This window comes from Crocodylus porosus, unplaced genomic scaffold (genome assembly GCF_001723895.1).
Source record: "Crocodylus porosus isolate Cpor-Errol unplaced genomic scaffold, CroPor_comp1, whole genome shotgun sequence".
NCBI lineage: Eukaryota > Metazoa > Chordata > Crocodylia > Crocodylidae > Crocodylus > Crocodylus porosus.
Genome location: NW_017728951.1, coordinates 24358394 through 24382628, shown reverse-complemented (window position 1 = coordinate 24382628; position 24235 = coordinate 24358394). Strand labels below are relative to the sequence as shown.

At 43.5% G+C, this 24235-nt stretch overlaps 2 protein-coding genes across 3 annotated transcripts in view; one reads left to right on the top strand and one right to left on the bottom strand.

The window, feature by feature from the left end:
- PCGF6 (polycomb group ring finger 6) overlaps window positions 1-23991 on the bottom strand; it is a 43196-nt gene extending 19205 nt beyond the window's left edge. For both annotated transcript variants that reach the window (XM_019556182.1, XM_019556183.1), the window contains exons 1-8: window positions 22832-23991; window positions 20296-20395; window positions 17908-18004; window positions 17168-17223; window positions 15087-15146; window positions 13852-13960; window positions 8597-8624; window positions 4044-4142 (exon numbers count right to left, since the gene is read on the bottom strand). In XM_019556182.1, coding sequence (XP_019411727.1) covers window positions 4044-4142; window positions 8597-8624; window positions 13852-13960; window positions 15087-15146; window positions 17168-17223; window positions 17908-18004; window positions 20296-20395; window positions 22832-23227 — 945 coding nt within the window. In that variant the 5' untranslated portion in view covers window positions 23228-23991. The remainder of the gene's footprint in view (window positions 1-4043; window positions 4143-8596; window positions 8625-13851; window positions 13961-15086; window positions 15147-17167; window positions 17224-17907; window positions 18005-20295; window positions 20396-22831) is intronic.
- Window positions 23992-24187: 196 nt separating this feature from the next.
- TAF5 (TATA-box binding protein associated factor 5) overlaps window positions 24188-24235 on the top strand; it is a 16830-nt gene continuing 16782 nt past the window's right edge. Inside the window, exon 1 of the mRNA XM_019555482.1 lies at window positions 24188-24194. Coding sequence (XP_019411027.1) covers window positions 24188-24194 — 7 coding nt within the window. The remainder of the gene's footprint in view (window positions 24195-24235) is intronic.

The window sequence follows — 24235 nt, the reverse complement described above, 5'->3', positions numbered from 1 at the left end:
CTGATGAAGATGTTGAACAGCGCGGGCCCGAGGACCGAGCCCTGGGGGACCCCACTGCCCACGTCCTTCCACGGCGAACACAACCCGTCCACCACCGCTCTCTGGGTGCGGCCCTCCAGCCAGTTAGTGACCCATTTGACTGTAGGTGATGACACCACAGACGCCTAATTTTTTTTAATGAGGATGGGGTAAGCAAGTGTTGAAGGCCTTCCTAAAGTCCAGGAAGACTACGTCCACCATGACACCTGCATCCAAGGCTTTTGTGACCTGGTCGTAGAAGGCCCCCAGGTTGGTCTCACAGGACCTGCCTCGAATGAACCCATGTTGGTTGCCCCTGAGCATAACTTCCCCTGCTGGCCCCACGCAGATGTGCTCCTGGAAAATCTTCCCGAAGAGCTTCCCCAGGAGCAAGGTAAGACTAATGGGCCTACAGTTTTCTGGGTCCTCCTTCCTCTCTTTTTTGAAAATGGGGACCACGCTGGCCCTTTTCCAGTCACCAGGCACCTCACTAGGAGCACTGTTGTGGTAGAAGGAGAAGGGGAAAGGAAGGGGCGTAGAGGGGCAGATCAACGACCCCTGTGGTGAGGGAGGGACTGGGGTTGGGACAAACGCTGCCCAGCCAGGCACGGGACTGAGCTGTGGCTTGTCAAGACAGGGTGGGGAGGCGGGCAGCAGAGGCTCCTGCTGCTGCGTGCTACTCATCTGGTGGCTCCTGCCACTGAACCCACTGCTTGTTCAGGGCATGTGCCCCTGGATCTGTGCAAGGCAAGGCTGGGGCTGCACCAAACTATGCTCTGGGTGGGTGGCGGCAGTGCTGGGAGTGGGGGCTATACTCTCCTGCCACTTGTCCAGATGGGGCAGGATGGGCATGAGACGGATAAGAGGTGCGCAACAACAGGAGTAGCCCCTCCCCTCCCACACCCCCCAAATGAGCTGTGGCTTTGTCCTGGTTGGGTGAGCGGCAGCAGCGCATGCTGGGGGAGGGAGGTATGCTTCCCCCAGCCCCAGTCCCAGCTCAAGTCCCCCCCTCACCAGGTGGGGCACTGATCTGCCCCACCCCATGCCCCGTCCCTTCCCTCTCTCCTTCCACCAGAACAGGCTTACCAGCTGGATACAGCTGTATCGACTGTCATAAAGTTGAAACCCACGCCAGAAAGTTGAAACAGGGTGTCAATTGATAAACGTTGTGACGTTCTTTGCAACTCGAAATGTCATAAGTCGAGGACTGCCTGTATACTAATCAATATTAGTTAACAGGTGACTTGAATAAAATGGCAACTCCCTGGCTTCCATACACAGACAAAATGACCCTTTCACTCCTAACACAGGATGAGGTCATATATCTGGACATATCACCAAGTAGAGGGATGAACTCAAACAAAATTTAGCTTAAGGAGAATCTTTTATATGCCTTCTCTCCCTCTTCCCTCTTCTTAGTTTGACAACAGATGTCAAAGAAAAAGAGTTCCTTACAGTATCATGCTTCCAATGATATTCAACTCTGTGTGAATGGACATAAGTTACACTGGCACTGTTTTTGGCAGGCCAAAGAACTAGGAGTGAAAAATCAGGTTCGCTGACATTATGCAATGGGGTTTTCCATTCATTTTTTCAAATTGCTTTATTTCTGAAAGATTGTAAGAATGAAGATGTTCATGCCCAGAGAAACAGTGACTGTAATATATTAAGATTAAGAATCAGCTCATTTGTCAACATAATGCAACTAATACTAGGGTAAAGCATGGCCTTTATTTTACAATGGATAATTCCACAGAACACAGCTTTTGATATAAAAGAGGTAAAATATTTATTAAGCAAGCTTTTTAGGGGGAATTTTAGATTGGCAGAATCTGCAGCAGGCCTGTAAAACAGGGATGGCCTGATTTGCAAAGCTGAGCACCTGCATCTTTCACTGGAATGGTGGCCAATCAGCATTTCTGAAAACTGAAACTATAATATGGCTTCTTTTAAAAAACAACAATAGCAAGCCAGTCATTTTTCAAATGAGTTGTGGCCTGTCTCTGGGTTCAGATCTAAGAAAATATTATTTATTTAGATTTCCAAGTCACAACCATCCATATTAGGAAGTTACAGCAATTTTTACCAAGGGAACTAGTAAATGTACTTTTGTTGTTTTTGCAAGATAATGAATCATTTAGGTCCAATTTGCACAGCTACCATGGGAAAGCAAGCAGCATAAATAAAGCCTTATTGCTGGACAACTGTCACGCTTTACAGCCTTAAAAAGCCAAAAACAACCCCCCCCACCCCAAAAAGCACCAAACAACCGAACTCACTGCTGTATAAAAAAAAAAAAAAGAAAGCACAACCCTGAGGCTCCCCCTCAATGAAATTAAGCAAATCATTAAAATTTATGCCAGCTGGATTTTTCTGGTTACCTATTATCAGTGGCCAGGATCATTTATGCATTATGGAATACCTGCAGCCTTCTCAACTAAACAGCTTTTGAAATTAATTTTCTAAGGTTTGCATGGGGATTTAGAAGTTAGAACTGGGTGGACTAAACCTTGTATACCACACTCTGGTGCTCCTCAATCTGAATTCTGACTTGCACATATGCACAGGAAGGCACAGCACACACGTGCACACACTTTTGTTTCCAACATCCTCCCTCCAAGATCACCATCTTTTTCTTAACATGTTCTTTCATATTCTGAAATCTCCTTCAGTATTTAAGGGCCAGCTTCCCCCGTTTACTCAATTTAGTGTATGCCTGACTGTTGCAGAGCACTCCTTTAAAGAGTGGAAACTGCTAGGGAAAGAGCCCTAGCAGTGAGTGGGGAGCCCCAGCTGCTGGTTACCAGGGCAACCAGAGTGAGCTAGTGGCCCACACCTGCCAGCGGTCAGCTGACTGGAAGGGGCGGGGCCTGGCTCCCATATAAACCCCAGGGCTGAGGCCAGGACAGCAGTTCCCTGCCAGCAGCCACAAGGGAAGGAGCTCTCCCAGCGCAACTAAAGGGGAGAGGCCTGACTGCAGGTACAGCCTCTGATACTAGTAAGGGACGGAGCATCCCCGGTGCGGCTTGAATTATGTTATAGTCCAGGGACTTGTGTTTTGTTTGCTGTTTAAGACTGGTGGCTTGGGTGAGGCTATTAGGGGATGGAGCAGGCCTCACAGGGGACCCACGGCAGCATGGGGACCCCAGCGCCAGAGAAGGCGCAGCATTTGTGGCGCGGCAACCCCAGCACCAGCAAAGGCGCAGAGCGAGACAGGGCTGCGGAGAACCTGAGGAGGACTAGGGGCCAAATTTATAACAAGGCCCAGACTGAACAATGTCAGTTCCATCTGCGAGGCTTGGGGCATAGTAAAAGGGTGGTTGGAGCCACCCATAGCCCATAAGGCTAGGGTGCCCGGAAACACCCATTGCAAAACAGGACCCAACAGGGGTCCAATAGCCCACGGGGTCAGACTACAGTAAAACCATGTCCAAGGTGATGTAAAGGCAGCCTCCTCGTTATATATTTACTATCAAAGACGTGGTGGGCGAGAATCGAGGGTTCCCACTAGGCCAACTTGGCACGGTAAGGGGGCCTTGGGAAGATCACGGCCATCCCACAGGACCCCGTCCTGTGACACTGACATTCTGCCCCGTATCCTCCTACGTGCCTATCATCTTGTCCATGCCTTTAGCTTGTAATGCCTTTGGAATGCATTGCTTTGTTGAAACTACTTTCAGCACTGTAAAACATCATGTACAACAAAAGCACTATATGAGAATCAATACACTATTGTATAATACGTATATAGTTTAGTAATATATATATTACATACACACTAATATAGTATAGTACCCAGAATAATGGCGTAAGTCCATGGTGCCAATAAGTGGGAAGAGTCATCTCTTGCGTGGCTTGAACCACAACTTTTAGTAGCTTTTACGATGCTTGGGTTAGAGGAATACTATGTCTCAGCTTCTGATCTTTGTAGGAAAACAGATGCAAATTGTTCATCAGGACAAATTGGCAACAGCTGAATGCATCTTTCACACTCTTAAGTGCAGCTTGCCAGCCCTTTAACATACCTGACAAGCAGGGTCAAGGTCCATTTTTCTTCGAAGGAATTTCTCCACGTGTCCAATTGTTGCCTCTCCTGAAACTCGCACAAACTTCTTTTCTAATGGCTGCAGAACAAGTAGCAAAACAACAATTTCAGAATATTGAACATTTTCAGCCAAGGTCCTTTCAGATATAGCCAAAGAAATTCTCTGTAATTTCTGTTCAAAGGTCCCACACAATGGCTAGAGAGAGCTAGATTAGATTCTCTTCTATTCTAGTCCCAAATCATTTTAGCATCACTTGAAATAAAAAGCACTATATATAAAAAGACTTCAAGGGTCCAATTTAACCTCCTTTAAAAATCAGTGTCACAACCCCAGTAATTGCACAAGGAACAGAACAGTCCCATATTTTTCCTGCAGTTTGTGTAGTAACTAGGCAGCAAAGAGGTGCGACAGCAATTTAATTTCTGTGCTGTGGGAAATTATATTGTACAATATTTTAAAGTACCCTTTTTCAGCAAACATCAGAGGTACAAAAGGAAGTTTTATACAACTATGGTGTTTTCAGGAGCTAAGACTTTGTAGTGGGATATTAAGAATAAAGTCCTCTGGAATTTCCAGCTTTTTTCTGCATGTTTTGTAAGATACGTTTTGGTTTTGCTGCAATAAGAAAAGCATCAGCTGAATCAATAAACATGTTGCTGCAGAGAATATAAGTGTAAGACTGGTTTGGAGGATTTAGTGACCATTTGCAAGTACCTCCACAGTGAGGATTACAGCAATAGGATATTTACTATGCTAGTTTTGCAGATTTTTTTAAATTTGATTTTTCTTCTATAGATCAAGTACGATAGCACTGCCTGATTTATGTGGATGTGAAAAGAGAAGGCAAAACAGCTAAGCAGGCTGCTGCATTAAACATAGATTTCCTTTTGTCCCTATAAATTACATTTTACATTTAACTTATGAATAGTTATAATTTACTAGCCAAATTTTCAAACAGGAAGAGTACGACAGTAAGTAAAGGTCAAAGGGGGAAAGTTTTTTTAAAATTAAGGAGGGAAGAAGAGGAAATGACAGCAGGTATGTGAATGGGGCGATTATTAAAGATGCAGTAAAGAAGCTGAAAGTGATGTAGAAAAACTGCCAGAGAAGGGATTCAAGGTGGTTGCAGAGGTCCTTGATGATCAATTTTACCACCTCTGCACATGCTCAGTCCATGAATAATCCTACTGAAATCAATGGGACCATTTGTGGAGCAGAAGCCTAAACTTAAAATTGAGTCTCTGGTAAACGTTACTAGAGAAAAATCTTTTATCAATTAACTTGGAGGCCATGTCATTAAACAACCAAACAAAAACCCGCATCACAACTATCACCTTTAGGGTAAATGAACAAAAAAAAAAATCCCCCTCCCCCCACGCAAAAGAAAACCCAACCAAACAAAGCTTTATACCCGAAAGTATTCATATCTGAAAGCTTGGAAAGAAGAATTTTTCCAACTATGAGTTGGTCTGATTAAAAGATATCAAGTTTACCTGAAGAACCCAGTCTTCCAACCAGACAAAATCCCCCCCCCCCAAACCAAACAAACAAACCCCAAGTCATTTAAAAAAAATCAAAGATTATTTCTTCCTGTCTGTGATTTGCTGTCTTTGCTTGAATAATAAAAACAGATTAACTGGTTTCCTTCTTGCTTCTACTCCATCTCACTTACAGGTTCTCACACATTTGTACAAACACGGCAGAAGATTATTTGTTTAAAAATACACTGGAATTAAAGAATGTTATAATAAGCTAATCTTTTATGCAACTGAAACATGTCAAAATTGACTAATTTTCCTCAATTTTTAATATATTAAGAAACACAAACCTCACTATTCCCAAAATGAAGTGCCATGACACAGGTCATACAGTTCTCAAGTTGTAGGTCAACTCTAAAGCTAAGCCAGGTTAGATGCAACTAAGAACACATATTCCAAGATTATGCAAATAATGACAAAACAGATTAGCAGACAGTCATAACAAAGAGCACATTTAGCTCTGATGGGTATTTCTTTGTACCCCAAGCCTACAAGTAGGTGGCTTCCTTTTTAGCCATTACGTGCATTGCAAGGCAGCATACGCATGGTTTAGAAACTTAATATTGGAGCAAGAGAAGATGCCTTATGGATGGCAGTTACTCTGCATGCATCTCCGCTTCAGGAAATGGTTTCCAATTCCATTTTAATGGCATTTTTTTTATTACCCTTTAAAATGTTTCTGTTGCAAGATGTAAACACAAATCTGACACAGACACATCTTTCAATGCTCAAGAAATTAATAAAATGACGGAAGTGCTTTCAGTTAAATTTGGTTTAAAAAGACTATTACTGTACTTGTGCAGTGAAACCAGGCACCTTTCTTTAAGCTCAATAATGAAGAGGATGAACAAAGATGTGTGTGTTTGGGGGGAGGATCAACTGGGGGTACAAAGAATCAATAAAATAAGGTCAAGGAGTTGAAAAAAGAAACAGTACCAGAGACAAAACCAAGGAAGTTAAAAGAAGGACACTAAAAAAAAAAAAAAAAAGAAGGAATGGGCTGGAGATATTTTCAGGAAGGTGGCCTCCCTTCTACAGATTAATCTCCCCCTCAAAAGAAATTGTACTCTTAATTCAATTGTGACATCATTTAAGTGCTTTGGGAAAGGGACTGACTTGTTTCTAGGCCTGGGCTCTGCCAAGCAAAACATCCCCATTCTCACTTGGCAGCTAATAATACTAATGGTATTATTATTGCTGTTACTACTATCGATATCAAGTAGCTGCACCTGATTTATAACTACTCAGATTTGTGCTTGCAAACACACAGGACAGGAATCATTCCAGATAAAAATAGACCCAAAGAAGAAAAGGATACAGAAACTGTAACAATTTAGATGCCTTAAATGTAAGTAGTCTAGTAAAATATAGTTCCCCATCTTTAAATATTAAAGCTGCAGATTTTATTGCAAATTGTGATGGTAAGCTTTTTTTTCCATAAGTAGTTATCCTGTGCTGACCGTATCTTTTTATTCCCAATATTCTGCTGCAGTAAAAGTTGACATGAAGACAAGATTACATATTTTTAAGTTATAACTGCTTCTTGGCTCTGACTATAACCTTTATTTTTTTAAGGTTCTTCACCAAATACTGAAACACGCTCAGTACCTCTCCAATTACAGCTTTTCCAGTGACAAAGGCAGTAAGCAATGTCCCACTTCATACTGTGAGTCCGTACCGATTCAGCACAGAAGATGCAATTATATTTGACCCTATATACTGTGATTCGACTTAAGCTACAATACGGAGCTGGATTTCTTTTTCAATTCAATAGGAAATGAATGTCCACTAGAGAGAACTTAAGGGAGAAGTGAATTAGCTGTCGGCTGGGGAAGTCCATTTAGCTGCCTAACAAATATACATAAATATGCTTTTATGCATTTCATTTTTTCCCTGGAGTTATTTGTTACAACTCAAATCTACACATTGTGGGTTGACAAACATGCATACAAACTTCTGTCACTACACTGCAGGGATTTTTTTAAACTGTGTTTCTGAGGACAGTTACCATCTTGTACAGAATGCCAAATAAAGACATAGACAATAATGTCATGTCTCTCAGAGAAAAGCTGGAGCTCCAATCAACTCCAGACTAGCGAAGGGAAGTTTTAATATGGTTTCTGTTTCTCCCATACTAAAATGTTATTCACTTGTCTTTGCAATTCCACCCTGTGCCAGTGGCCAAGGATTAATTTGAAAGCATGTCAACCTTGTACTGCTGAAACTAAATTTTCAATCAAGGTGAACCCTTAGTGCAAAGGAATTCTTGTACTTTCCTGCATCAAACACATCCCCTATTTCTGGAAGGCTTCAAATGCAAAACAATTTTACCCTGATATATGGGTAAGTACCAGAGATCCAGGGCTTCCAGGGATTGGGGGCATGCACTGGGGCTGGAGGCTTGGGAGCTGGGGGTCACATGGTAAGGCTGGAGCCATGTGGCAGGGCCTGATCTTTCCACAGTGGGGCTCAATCCAGCCACTGCAGGGCTGGGGATTGAGGGGGGGTGGGGTGTCACATGGTGGGTCCAACCTTGAGCATTGGCTCCAGAGGCTCTGTGCTGGGTCAGACCCAACACACAGCCCTGAAGCCAGCATGTGGACCCAGACTGAACATAATGGGTCCAACCTGGTATGTGGCTCTGGAATCAGTGTCTGGGGTCTGGCCAAAGGACAACCCCACACACCAGCCAAATCTAGTGCATTACTAGGGAGGGTGGTTCCCATGGGTCTGAATATGTGGGTGGGGAGGGGAGGTGGGGGCAATTAATGATGCTAGAACTCTGCCCCCAACACCAACATCCAGACCCATGCGGGACACTCTTCCTTGCATATATAAACATGCATGCCAATTTTCTGCATCTGGTTTGGGGGAAAAGATGCAAGACGTAGATGAGAAAAATAAGGTCAACTAGGGTCAAGTCATCCACATTTTCCAGGTAAATCATAAGGGGAAAAAAATTAAATCAAATTAAATTTAAATTCAAATCCATACCTTAAAATTCCCCGTGCCTTCATTAGCTCTGAAAGACAAGAAAACAGTAAACATAATCAGTATCACTAAAATGCAAATTTATTAGCATGCTAAGGCTCCTACACTGATGAGCTACAACAACAATCCCTTTATGTGTTTTTATATTTAAGCCAGCCACTTCCCAGTGGAAACGCACACAAAAGACATGTTCCACAGACACTAAAGCAAAGGTGACCAACCTGCAGCCCATAGGCCATAAGCTGCATTGGCAGCATGTGTGTGGCACAGGACAGATCAGGGATGGGGCAAAGCAACTCAGTGGCAGGCAGGGCAAGAAGCAGAAAGCAGAGCAGCAGATGGGCAGGGAGCACAGGGTGGAAGCAGAAAGCAGAGCAGCAGACCAGGTAGGGGAAGGGGATCACAGTGGAACTTGAGGGGTGCGGGATTAATTTCTGGCACACCTGCCCAGTGAGGGCCAACCTCTTCACTGAAGCATCCAGATACAATATTAGTTTTTAACGACTGGCTTGGAACAAAGTACCTCATAATTAGGGGGGAAAAAAGGTTTCCAAAAGTTAAAGAAAGCAGTCCACATATCTATATTGCACTATCACTGGTATCCAAGACCACGAGAGATATTGCCTCAGAGAGCCCTCTTGATCATCACAGACCTCTGGGCCTAAATGCTGATCATACACAGTGTTTATATTGATCCAGGCTAGGAAAGATGAACAATGACAAATGCCTCCGAAGAAGACGACACAAGCACACAGAAGAAGACAGTGCCAAGTTCCCAGTTGTAGTAAATCAGAGTGACACGGGCTTCAGCCGAGTTGCACAGATTTGGTACAGAGACCTTGCTGGCTCACTGGACGCACTGAGGTGACAAGAAGGGAGTAAAGAAGATCTTCAGCTCAAAGATCAACGTAAGGGCAGGGTATGCCGAATTTTGCCTTTTGAGAAACTTCAGAAAAAGGATGGCCTTAAAACAAACCTAGCCCTGTTCCTCAAGCCTTGCTATGTGTGTGGCACAACAGGAAGTGTGTGAAAGAAGTAATATGGCATCTCCTTTGTCTTGGAAAGGGTAGACTTGAGTACTGCCCTTTGAATGACTGTGGATTATAATTACTACTGACCATTCAGACAGACAGGGAAAAAAACCTCTTCACAATGCCTGCACACCAAGTCCCAGCTCAAAGTCCTGGATTGACACATGGAGGTATCATGGCCTCTAAAGTATGTACCCGTCGTGACACGGAGCTGAATAAAAACACTACAATCAGCAGCTGAAATTTATTTTAAAAGATTAATAGCCTCTTCCTAGATATGGGGATGGCAATATACTTGCAGGCTGGAATGCTAGTCTGCCAGAACGCCTCTGTCTACGTACGGTCTCTAAGCGGGTCTCAGAGTCTCACACAACCCATGTCCAATGTTTGAAAAAAAAAATTGTCAGAATGCAAAAAAAAAGATAGCAAAAAACATTTCCATTCCAGAAGTGGGGCTCTCTGATCAACTTCCAGCTCAAGAAAATAGCAGCCGTTTCTGAGGACTGTGAGGATATACGAGAAGAGTTTTTTAATCCAATAACTATCGCTGGTTAGTCCAATCTACCTGTTCTCCAGTTTACTGAGATTTCAGTCTTTTCCCTCATTCTCCTCATCTCCAAGACAAGTTACTTCTGATTTTAACTTCTAAAGAGGAAAGCAAAGCAATTCTTAAATATCTGCCTGAGGACAAAGGTTAAAAAAACAGTCTTTCTTGCACCCAAAAGCATCACTTAGTCATTTCAACTTGAAGATTATTTTTATATTAAGTCTTCTCCTATTTATTTACTTCCTGCACTTCACTCGTACAGACACTAAAGCCAGGCTAGACAGATGCACAGTGTCTACTCAGTACCTGTGCAGAGCTGAATTGTTTGGGTAGCAAACACTGGAAGGGAAGCTGAAAGACCCAGACCAGTGGAAAAAACAAATTACGTTTCATTGATGTAAACATAGCGTATTTCTGCAAATCTGAGATGACTGAATTTAAGATGCCTCCCCAATAAGTAGATTCTATTCATAAAAAAAAAAGTTACAAATTTATGATTTTCCACATACTGAATCTACTTATTGAAGGGTTGTCTTAAATTAATTCCATGCCCTGCGCACGACCTGTCCACTGGCACCTGCCCCCTTTACCACCTGCTCCTCCTGTTGTCTGCCCATCTCAATACCTGGCCTCAGCCACTGTGGAGCCAGTGACCCAGCACCTGCCCCCCACCCATTTATCTTCTGGTTTGGGGGCAGGAGGGGGGACACAGGGAGCAGAAGTGGTGAGCAGTGGTTGCAGCTCTGACTCTGAACCCGGGCTGGAGTCAAAGTTGGAGCTGCACTAGCTGCCTGCACCCCTGTACTAGAACCCAAGATGAGGGGCTTTTACCCCTCTATGTTAAATGGGGGAAAAAAATACTTTTCTTGGATTTGAATAAATACGGTGAGTCACATACAAAACCTACATTCTGGGTGTAAACTGCCTCAGTGTCCCTTTTGATCTGAGAAAAGAAAAACGCACCTCCTGAGATCAAAGAGAAAAATGTCATGCCATAACCTTAAACAGGGGATAATATAATACATTTACTCTTCTACACTAAATCCAAATTATAACTGTTACCATTTAGTCTAGATAAATCTCAAGAAGCTTTCTATATAGTTACTAACCAGTAATGTTCCTTAAAAAAAAAAGAGAGAGAAATGGTGGCACAGGTGTGTAGCCCTTAGAGGATACACTCTGGGTTCCTACATTATTACATTTTTTTTAGGTGTTGTAATTCCATTTTAATATACCATGAAAAATGCAGCACCTCTCTCAATGCAGCACCTAAAAGGATGAATGTACCTGAATTATACTCCGCTCTGTGCTAGCTGCCCCTGCCACCTACTGGTACAGCACGTAACATTATCTACCAATGCCAGGTCCCAGGGAGATTTGCCCACGGCAGTGGCTCTCGACCCTTTTAGGCTAGAAGAACCCCTCAGAAAATGCCAGCTTTTAGTTTTCATGTGGTTTTTACCATGGAAAAATAATAGAGCAACTGTTCTGCTGCAAACAAGTCAGAAAGACCAAAACAGGTCTGCATGTTTTTTAACTCAATAGAAACCTGTCTGAAATCTCTGGGTTTATCCTGTGACTCATGTTTGTACACTTAAGAATGCTAACAGTAGCCGTGTCTACATGTGCATTTTAATGAATATTAGCTTATTTTAATGAGCATTAAAGCATCACAAAAAAGGTGCTTTTGTTAATGCGCATTAAAATAGGTAAATGCACCTTTTATTCATATGGAAGGTGCCTGTACATGAGTGTAGAGACTGTAATTACATCACATCAGAGCAGACTTGTCTCCTGGAGTATGGTAATTACTGAGCTCCAGCAGCATCCCACGTCTCCTGTATCAGAGTCCCCACACTTCAAAATGGCAGCGGCGTGACCAAGTTGGAGCTTGTCGAATGAGCTTTAGTTCAAGCGCCCCACTGTGATTTTGAAGCTCAGGGATGCACTTTACTTAGAGCAGGTCTGAGAGCCTCTCTAAAGTGCTGCCCCCCTTACTCCCGAAGCATGTGGAAAAGTATCCAGAGGTACTAAATTTAATGCACATTAGCAAAAGGACATTCATGAACGTGTAGATGTGCCCCCTGTGTGGCACCCCACAGCACCTCTGGAAGGATCTCAAAGCTTCCCAAAGTGGAATGACGTCCTGTTGAGAATCACTGGCCTAACTCAACAGAACCCTGCATTAACTGCGTGGGTGAAGTTCACATTTTTTACTTCATTACTGCAGAAAAGCAACGAAAAAATTCAGTGATCAGTCACAGCCAATCTTTCAAATTGTAGGGAATGCCAGAAACAAGGTTGCCTATGCCACGTAGTTTGCCCTCCTGAGGCATATGTATTCTGTTATAGTCCTTAATGACATGATTGCATAATCTCTCCCCAGGACCCCTGGTTTATTCATTCCACAGAAGGGAGAACTATCACTGAGCAGGTAATAATACATCATTTGTTTTTCCTCCCACTGTTCAATGTGTGGTCCCTAATCTAACTTATTTTGCTCTAAACACAGAGTTATTAGATTTCTCAAGGGCTTTTTTACTGCGTGCATCACTGTTTCACAACTGATTTGCTTTCACACACTCCTGTAAAGTGAGGGGGACACCATTATATTGGGATTACAGAGAGGAATTTGAGGCAGAGAGATAAATTAAGGTCTGATGTATCTACAAATTTTGAGTGCCTCATCTGAGGCAACTAGAATCTGATTTTCAGAATACTTGGTGTTATTGATTCAAGAACAGCTCCCATTGCCTGCAGTTGCATTTCTGAGTGCCCAGTACTTCTTAAGTTAGCTGCCCAGAGAGGAGGGATACACAATGACTGCATAAGAAGAGAGTCTGGTTTAAGTGATCTGCCCAGTCTCATACAGGAACTCTGAGGCAGAGGCAGGGATAGCATCCCAATCCCCAGGGCAGTATTCAGCTGTCTGACTCGAGAGACCTTCCCTGCACCTTTCTGCAATCCTCTGCCTTGTTTATTAAGCCACTTTACAGACAACTGTTTTTGCTGCATAACCACAATTCTCCTTTGGAGCAAGTTTGAACAGTGGAGTTAGTAAGGGAGAGGCCTTGCAGAAAAAATATTGTGCAATCACGTAATTAACGATAATCGTTATGCACATGCACAATGGGGACAATTTAAGGTTGCATAGGTAGCCTTAATTTGGCAACTCTTAATTTCCAGTGCTTTAGCTTGCCATATGAACAATATTCATTTAATTTAATGCATGGAGATTTTCCTAGGTTTAAAAGAAAAATCTGAAAGAAGCAGACATTTTATATGGCACCATATTGACACCCACATCTCCTCAGCAAGGTTGGAACCTTTGCACTAACTACACAGATCTCTGCTACTTGCAGTAAAGGGGTACTTGACAGCAACAGGAGGTTATTATCCTCTCTGTGAATAAGCACTAAAGGGGCATGAAACAAATTTACAGTAGACTTGGCCGTTCAGGATGGAAGTGTACATTCTTTGAAACACAGGGCAGGAGAACCCATCTTAGATTTAAAAAAATAGTGTCTGAAACACAAGCAAGCATTTCAGAATAACTATGATGGGATATTACAGTTATGCTGTGCTCTGCCAAAACTATAAAGGGATATTATAGTTATTTTTGAAATGCATACTCATGTTTCTTACATTTATGCAGAATACTTTTCATGTCTTTCACTTACCCAATGAACTCTAAAAGTAATGAGACATCAAGTTCTGGTGGGATTCGGAAAACTGATCCCAGGACTTTTCGTGGCCTTCCTCTGCTCACAGGGACTGGTTGTGGGATAGCTAAGGTAACAAAGCACCAAAAATACAAACAACTTGAATTAAAAAGTAAAAAATCCATATCAGCGTCAGTCAGGCATAAATGATCACATAGCTCACCTATAATTATGTCATTATTTCTGTCCCATAGCCTCCGTATTGCAAGCGATTATTACTTGCTCAGAGTCAACAAGCCATCTCTCTGAATAAATCTTTAGAGACAACAATGGGACTGGAAGGCAATCTACACCAATCCTTTACCTTCTGGGGGCCTCTAAGGATTTTTAAGCTCTTAAAAAGGTACAGATAACAGCAAACATTTTCATCTTACAGATCTGGAATTACTTTTTATCCCAATTAATTTAATAAAACAAAAATTATGCATAGTACACATTTATTTCCTGATTATAAACAAAGCATGTATTTTGTGATTGGACATGAGGAGAAAACAACAACAATTTGGCTTGTAATTGGATCCAGAAAGGAATGAACTCTTTCTATGACCAGTCAATATGAAAGATTAGTGAGACAAGATTTTTCCCTTGCAGAAGTATCCTAACAAGTGGATATTTCCTAGATGTATTAGAGGGTCAGTCTGAAAGGAAGGGGGCTAAAAGCTAACCCTGGTGCAGCTGAGAGTTTGTGAGGTCTGCGATTACACTGAATTTTGACTTAGGAATTCTGCTGCTCCAAAAAGGGTTGAACTCTCTCTGTGATCTGGCCAGAAGCTAAGCCATAGCCCACTGGCCTGAACATCCCACCGGAGGAAACTGAAGCAGACCTCTTGCAGTGCTGTGCTGTGCTCTGCCATACCGTACAGAGATGGCACTTTCACCACAGTGACATATTGCTACCGATATAAACAATGCTGCACATTCCTGAATTAAGCAAGGCAGAAAGATATTTGTTGAATTTTGTGCTGTAAGACCCTGCCAGATTGTCCCTTACTCAAGCATAATACGTGCATCTCTCTTACAGACATGACAACAAACAAGACTTGGCTCACAGCAAACTGATTAAATGAAAGTAGAACTGCACATCACTGGTTCATGCCTTGTAACAGCAAGCCATCACTCAGACTAGTGTTAGGATTTAATTACATTTCTGCTTGAACATTGTACTTGCTTCTCTAAAGTGATTATGAACTCACCTGGTTTAGGTACTTCTAGACCTCTTTCTTTGTAGAAGTCATGCATTTGCTTTTTCTCTCCTGAAAATAATGTAAAACAGGTTGGACTTTATCACATACAACTAATATAATATATATGGCTGTTTCTGACAACTAATTTCCAACAGATGGAAGAATTACATTGCATGAACAGAAGCTTATTATGTGTTTCTAGGATAGCACCTTCATTAGCATTTTATACGAGAGAAACAATATTCAACAACATACAACAATTTAGCATCAGACTGTATGCTAGTGACGCCAATTAGGATTTGGAGACTTGTCACAAAATATTTTGTCTTCTTAAGCAGCGCTGCATACTATGCATTAGCTTAATCATACCTGGGAAGTTAATATAGCCTCAGTGGGTTTTAAGTTTCTATATTTAGTTAATATACATATGCAAAAGAAGCTAGCACATTACTGAATATCAGCCTGATATAGACAGTTACCCAGGACATGTTCTAGTGTCCCAACTAATTTGAGAGAGAAACCCCAAATGCAACACTGCCAACTTATGACTTTTTCAAACACAACAAGATTTTGGTTGGGGTAAGAATCAGTCTTGCAGCATTGTTAGATGTTCCAGCCTTCTGGCAAGTTTTAGTTCTTCCTTGTAGAAACCTCCACTCATTGGTGCCTGTCCCCACTACCCATTCCTGGGGTAAGGAGCTACCACCAAATCTGACTGGTTCAGCTTTGCCACCTCTTTCCTCAGAAATCCAACACTATTTCCATAGCAGAAGGAGTCCCTAAGGTCAGGATATTTGGCTGCCTCTTCTGCTCCTCACACCAATGAGGACTGATCTTCCCTACCCTTTGCAATACCCAACCTGGGAAGGAGAGGTGGAAGATGAAGGACCCTGTTGCAGCTCCTTGTCTTTGTACCCCCAAACCTGAAAGGGGACTCTGCTGTAGCTGAGCCCTAGTCCATGACATGAAGGTAAAAAATTCCAGGAAAGGCAGAACTGACAGGGAGAGCAGTGCTTGGCAGATGGAAGAGCTGGAGGAGAGGAAGAACTAAGGAGCTGGGATGTGTCACACGCATGTACTCAGGATTATGACTGATTTGGAGTTTGGAGGCTGGAATGGATGGCTTAGAAGGACGTCTCCTTCCAAATACAAGTGGGGGTGAGGGAACCCACAGGATGAGCTAAAAATCACTTTTCAAAAGATTTTGGGAAGATAATATTAAATTAGCTAATACACGTGCTACGGATGGGCACGAGGAATTAAAACAAGAAGGACCATTCCAGGTGATGGACCAAAGTGCACAAATTAAATCATTTTACTATTGATACAATCTTTAGGCCAATATCACAACAGTTGAGGTCTGGTCCATTATTTTTTCATCTTTTGAGGCTGGGAATAGTGTAGGCAGCAACTGAAAATGTTTTCCTACTGCACTTTAAATGTTTAACGTATTGCTAAGGTTGCTCAGCTACATTCCCAATCAGCATAATAATTATGCAGACAACACACAAAAACAAAAACCAAACAAACCCATGCCTACACAAGTGACTGTCAGGTCCAAATTTCAAGTGGAAGGTTTTAAAAAAAAAAAATTCTTCTAGCAGTATTAGTAAACCAATGAATAAAAAATACCCTACATGAAATTCAGACCCCTGCCCTGAGTCATTATACAAAATACTATATGATAAGAATCTAAAAACTGAATACAATTACTTAAATCTGGAATACAGGAGTTTTACAAATCTTCATGCAAGCTTACCTATAGAACCAGTATCGACTCAACCATAACAATTACAGAAAGAGGGTCATCTATATCATTTCAGAGACAAAACTCCTGCTGCAGACTGTTTGTAGAGAATTTTAGCAGCCTGAAGGACACCAATTTGCATGGCTAGTTCAGTAAGAGATATGGCCAAACCAACTCCAGCATTCGCTAAAAAAAATAAATTATTTTGACAGTCTGTAGTAGCCAAGTGTAGAAATATAGTGCTCTGGATTAAGCAGCTACCAACTTTTTTATTCCAGTCCTTTCAACATAATTATGTAATCAGAACACCAGGATAAAAATGAATTGAAAACAGGAGACTTACTTTCCTCCAAATTGACAACAAGTTTATACACTATGTCTTGTAACTGTCGGTCCAGCCTAACAAAAGAAAGGCAAAGAACGATCCTTAGTAACTTTTTGTATGAATGTCCCCTGCATAGTATTTAATAAATTGCAAAGCCTATTGTAATGAACACAAACTGCCTTATGTTAAGCACACAGCTTCTTACATTAATCATGACATTTTTTGCAGGGCTGTCAAACAGATTGCTAAACTTGGTGCATACCAACAAGACAGAGGGCTCAACTCCACCTCTGCATGTAGCTCTTACTGATAGCACCTGAGGAAAACAAACCACACGAGCTGAAAAAGCACCTTCAGGAAAGCATGAAGTATACTTCAAAAGCTAATGTCAAATATCTTAGCTCAAAGCAGAATCTTTGACATATTTATGGGTTTTTCCCTTTAATCTGTTGATCAATATAGCTCATTTGGATATATCACCTGCAACAGCATGCTTCTGCATAAGCAGCAGAAAATGATTCTATAGTGAAACTCAGTCTAATTGTCATTGTTGAACATTAATTACAATACAGGTAAAGCATATGCAACATACCGATTTTTAAACTATTCTTTCAACAGCAGTGGTCAAGGATTATGCGTCTCAAACAGAAATCTAAAAAGATTATTGAATATTTAAAAAAAAAATCTAACATCCCATCCCTTTAACAGCAGATGCATTAAAATAAAAGAAAACCCATGAAATGAGAAGACTATGTTACCTGATATTATAAAGAGGCTGTGTCTGATGTACAACAATGTTACATTTTGGACATCGGTTACTGTAGTAAAAATGTCTTACTATGCAGCTTTTACAAACTGTAAAGAAAAAGATTCAGAAGTTACAAGTGTTTTGTACTCTGCAACATGTTTACTGAAGATAATGCAGGAGGACAATTAGCTACAGTCAACGTCAACTGTCTGGAAACAAATTAAGCAAAATGAATTAAGTCAACTTAATTTTAATGTATAATTTCACTTTGTAGACATTAACATTAAAGTGAATTTAAACTCATAAATCAGTTTGGTGTGGGTTTTTAACCCTAATTCTTTCTCCCCTTTTCAAGGTATTGGGCAACTGGTCCTTGTGTTTCCACAGCCTCAATGGCTGGTACACGCTAGTGATGGACTACTGTTTTGGTCTCTTATGTTACAAATAGAGTGGTCTTCTCCTGCTGCCAGCCGTCTGTAACTAGTGACAGGAGTTGGCTTCTGTTATCGCATAAGATATTCCCACTTGCTCTACCAGCAAGTTTGTTTAAGGCAGTGATTCTCAACAAGAGTGCTGCGCCATCTGTGTAACAGTGCTGCAGTACCCAGCCCCTGTGCAAGGAGGTAAGCATGCCGCTTGCTCTCCACCCCACCAGGCCCCACAGACAAGGGGTACCCACGGTTACTCCTGTCCCCTGATTCCTGTGCTCTGGGCAGTGTGCTCTGCCATGGGTGGGCAGACAGACAGACACATGGGCTCAAATCCAAGCTTTTCCACCTGCTTCATCTCCCAACTTCCTGCACTTTCCTGAGGCGGGGGGGAGAGGCCATGGGGACACATTGTTCTGGACTCCACCATGCAACTCGCTAGAAAAGCAACACAGCTGTGGCATCTTGCTAGAGCCAGAGTGGGGTTTCCTTCTCCCTCCCCTCATGGGGTCTGTGGCCCATCTGCCACTCTCTGCTGCCAGATGTCCCTGGGCTCTGTCTGTTCTGGCCCTGCGGCTGGAGTTCAGACAGAACTGCCCTGGGATCACTAAGGGCAGAAACTAGCCCACTGGTTTCTGGTCCCCAGCAATGACCTGGACCCATGCTGAGAGGAGACATGTGTGAGGCTGGGCAGAGCCAAGAGGAGCAACCCAAGGAGTGATTATTGTACTTACGTTACATGTTATATTATAACACAGGAATGCAATTAATTAAGAATGTTTATTATAATGTTTATACTATATTTATATGTTCTTGAAATAGGGTGGTACTACTTTCTGAAAACCTGGAGTAGAGCCTTGAGTCTAAAAAGGTTGAGAACTACTGGGTTAAGGAAAAGTTGTTTGAAACAATATAAAAAAAAAAAGCAAAATCTTCAACTATTCCAGCACATCTGCCTGAATAAACCAGTGCTTTCTAAATAGCAAGGCTACAGTAACCTTGAACACCAGGATACAATTTCCTAGTGATACAAAGTAAGAATGAGTGAGTGATCTAAGATTGCAATTTTGCTAGGAAGAAGCCAGGTAAAGTCAATGAAATATTTAGCCTCTCTCAGTCTGCTACAGTTATAAAAGATTCTTTTCAGCAAATCTGTTAATAGTAGCATCTGAGAAACCAAGATAAGAGATTATAATATTGCTCTGTCCATTTCACTTTAATCCTGGTTCAAGGCTAAGAAGTGGCATGTATTTAGCAAATACCAAATTAAGGTTTTATTCACTTATAAACTATAAAATCAACTTCATAATTAAGACCAGAAACTTAAGTATAGGGGGTTTTTTTAAACCATTTTTCATAGATTTCATAGACATTAGGGCTGGAAGGGACCTTGGGAGATCATCCCTGATTCTTTACAAGTAAAGTTAAAATATGTTGTTCAAATGCCTGCAGGAACACACTGTGAGACTGTCACGGTGTCCTGACAAATGTATTAAGTACTTTCCCAAACTACAAAGTATATGAAGATAATACAGCATATATCAAATTGGTGACAGTGCAGTCTCTCTATGTCCAGGGTTCTCAGCACAAGGTCGAGAGATGGAATAGGGATACAGCAAAAAGTTCTCTTAGCCAGCCTTCCCGACGGATGTAAGAGGGTTTTACTAGCTTTCAGAGAGAACTGAATCCAATGGTCATCTGCTGGAGGAGTGGTTGTTATAACAAAAGGACTGTGAAAAGATTTAAAGAGATAACGAGAGAATGAAAATTCAGACAGAATATAGGATGTGCGCCAGGGATTTTTCCATGCACCTGGAAATACTTTTGTGTCCTGCCACAGGGAAAAGCATGCAGCGAACAAGCTAACTTTAAACAGGCAATTCCATATGTGAGGCATGGAAATATTACCTCATTCTGATAGGTGATCTCTCTAGCCTTGAAACTAAATTTGTGAAATCAGCAGTACTTACAGGTATGAAGGCACTCTGTAATGGTTGTAGCGTCTATAAAGTAACCTTTGCAGATGGAACACAAGATGTATGGATTCAACTCAGAAAGATTTATCATACGCTAGAAAATACAATTGAAACAGTTTCAGAATACAGGTTAAACCAAATGATTTACTCACTCTCATTTCTGAAGTCTAATACCCTTGATTTACATTATGGATGGAAAGTTTTGTGCCCACAAACAACACTTACTACTTATACTAAGTCTGCCCAAGTGACAATAGTTTTTCAAATAAGATCTTTCCAATATATCTCCATTTGTTTCTCTGCAAACACAGCAATTGAATTAATTTCAGAATAATTTCTGAAAAACAAGTACAGTATAAGCAAATCCTGCAGGCTACTGAATAGTAATAACATAGGGAGTACTTCACTGGTTGCAATGAAGTAGAGGTTGGCAGCAATAGAAATCGTTACTTCAGGAGCACTCAAACTGGACAGTGGTCCCTTGGTCCAGAAACTGAAAAAGTGCTTATCTCCTAGATGCACTAGTTTCTAGATGCGCTTAAATATGTGTCATATTAAAGGAAGAGCTGAAATTACACTGCTCTGGATTTTGATTATAAAGCATGTTTATAAACCAGCCATTTTTTGCAGTAGTTTGTTAGCATGGATAAGTATGTCTTTCCTTACAGGATTAGGACAGAAGGTAGGAAGGGGAATCACCTTGGAGATCAACTGGTTCAGGATAGTGTCCATCCTGAAATGCTGATTTTTCAAAAACCTATTTCTCATTTTATGGTGCAATGGTTTTTAAAAGCCAACTCCTTTGACATATGTCAAGTGTCTAGCGTGTTTGTTCTCTTGTCCCTTTGCCCACATCTAGCCACTGTTATCTCTAGCTCATTGCAATCTAGGACTCTATGGTCAATCTCCAACTTTTTCTTCCCTCTCTTCTAGGAAGTTGGTCATCATTTTTCTGTGTTCTCATCTATTCCAGGTCTTTCTACCTCACTGACCCTGGCTTACCACCAGTATCTGTTCTCTCGGGGCCTATTCTGATGCTTTCAGCATTTCTGTGAAAACTCGCACGTGCGCTGGGACTCCTTTCACAGTGCACAGAATCATAGACAATTTGGGTCGGAAAGGACCTCAGGAGGTCACATCTAGTCCAACCCCTGGCTCCAAGCAGGACCAGCCCCTGCTTGGAGCCCCCTGCCCCAAGCTGAACCCAGCACTCTTTCCTGCATATGCAGGGGGTCGGACTCGATGATCTGTTGAGGTCCCTTCCGACCCTAACATCTATGAAGCTATGAACTACATCATCCCAGCCAAGGCTTTGTTGACCCGGGTCTTAAAAACCTCCAAGGAAGGAGATTGCACCACCTCTCTGGGTAGTCTGTTCCAGTGCTTCACCACACCCCTTGTGAGAAAATTCTTCCTAATATCCAGTTTCAACGTCCCTTGCTTCATTCATCACGCAGTTATCTTCTTCCCCTTTGCTTGGACCGTTTTCTCAATCAAACAAGCACTCGTTGTCCGCGCCCACCGACTCCAATGCCAGTTCTAACCTCTGTCACTGTTGACAGTATCACTGTCCCCCTGATTGCACCAAAATTGGGGTGTCATCTTTGACTCTGAGGTCTCATCTCCTTACTCCAAAACAAGCCATGTCCTTTTTTTCCCTTCCCGCATTAGTGACCTCCCTGTCACCGCACCTCTGCAGCCTCACCCGCCCCTAGTGTCCTGACGGACGCCTGCTCCCCAGCATGCCAGGTTTGGGGGGTGCTGCCAGGTCCCCGGAGCCAGGCCGCACCGGGGGTGAGGGGGCTGGGCTCAGACTAACAGCCCTGCACTGCGGTGGCTCCTACCCGCGATGCTCGCTCGACTTGACCCCGCAGGGCATCGTGGGAGCAGAGGGACCTGCCCTGCTCAGTACAAGGCACTGCAAGGCATGCTGGGAGCAGATGGGCCACCTCTCTCCCCAGTATAGGGTGCTGCAAGACATGCTGGGAGCAGAAGGACCACCTGTCACCCTCACCATATGTTGCAAGGCATTCTGGGAGTGGAAGCACCACTTCCCCCACTCAGCATCAGGTGCTCCAAGGCACTGTGGGAGCAGATGGGATCAATCAGGTGGGAGGCACCATGATCTGGAAGGTGGCCTCTCCCCACATTCCACTCATGTCGAGCAAATTCTTTTTGGTATTGGTTGGTGGAACCGGAGCGTGCTCCGTCCACTCCATGCATTGACCTGGTACAGCAGTGCTTCCAGGACCGGTGCAAAAAAAAAAGGTGCTGCAAGGCATTCTGGGAGTGGAATGGCCACCTGTCACTCCCACTGTATGTTGCAAGACATTCTGGGAGTGGAGGCACCACCTGCCCTATGCTGCATGAAGTGCTGCAAGGCATTCTGGGAGCAGATGGGCCACCTGCCCCCCCCCAGGGTATGTGGAGGGCCACTTGTCACCCCCTCAATGTGGTGTTGCAAGGCATTCTGGGAGCAAGGGGCCATGTGCCCCTCCCCAGTGTGGCATTGCATTGTGGGCCCCGTCACCTCGCGGTCTTCGTCCGAGTCGAGCTCGTCGCCGCAGGCCCTGAAGCGGGCGCCGGGCCCGGTCGGCAGCTCCTCGTCCTCCAGCTCCTCCTCGTCCTCGTCCTCCTCGTCCCCGTCCACGCTGGACTCGGAGCGGCTCCGCTCGAAGGCGAAGGGCAGGGCGCGGGCCCCGGAGCAGCCCGGGGCGCCATCCACCTCCACGTCCTCGTCCTCGTCCCCGGGCGGGGCGGCGCCGCCGTGTCCCCCGGACAACCCCGACACCACGGAGCCCGCGTCCATCTCCATCTCCATCTCCGTGGCGGGGGCGGAGGAAGATGGGCCACACGCGGGACCCGTCGCCCGGTGCAGCGCGAAGCACAGCGGGAAGTGTAGTCCGCGCGCAGAACGCCAGCGCATACACACCAAGCCCTCAGCATGCTGGGAACAGCGTGCTTTCTTTTAAAGCAGCCTCGTGTGCGCATGCGCGAGGCTGCTCACGGTCTCTTGGGAGGTGTAGTTTTTCCCCTGGTTGAGAATGAAGTCAAATTAAAAGCTGGTTAAGTTTTTCAAGTCCGGTAAAACCGACAGAGCCACAAAACCTTCCTTTCCAGAGAACCTTTAGCTGCCTTTCAGTTCAAGAAGTTTTTCCCTTAGGGCAGTCCCTGAGTTGCCCCCACATCTGTTATTAGAGATCAGTTTTAAGGATGAAGATTTGAGACAGAGGAAAACGATAGTTTCTTGGGAGTCAGATACAGATGGAGTCGTCTCAACTAATGCAACAGCACATATGGCTTGACAGTGAAAAGGAAGAGTGACTGGGTAATGCCATGAGAAGTGTGGTATTTTTTCCCCTTCATTTACCAGTATTTAGGGTTGCCAACCCTCCCAGCTCGGCAATGAGGCTACTGAAAGAGGCATCCATCTCCCAGTGACTATTGAAAGCAGTCTGGGAGATTTACATGTCATTAGCGATTTAACTAATGTTCCCTCATGTTGCGGGGTGGGTGGGAAATCACTGTTATAAAACACAGAGCATGTTTTATTTCCTAATTCATCCCGAAAGCTCGCAGGAAACAATGAAAGCTCGCGGAAAACACTGATCCCAAAAGCTTGCAGGAAACATTGATCCCGAAAGCTTGCAGAAAAGGACACTTGTCTTGCGATCTTCCAGTTGTCCTAATAAAAGGTTTTTTGTCTTTCCTAATTAACAACCCTATTGCCCAGAGGCACTCGACAGGCTCCAGCCCCGCCCGCACGAATCCGTGCTCAGGCGGCCGCGCTCCCCTTCCTGCGCCGTAAAGGCGCGCCCGCCGTGTCGCAAAAGGCGGCGCCGATGTGTGCCCGGACTGTCGCGAAGGTGCCAGTACCTGGCGGCCGATGGCGGGCAACGCAAGATGGCGGCCGTGCCTGAGGAGCCGGCGGAGG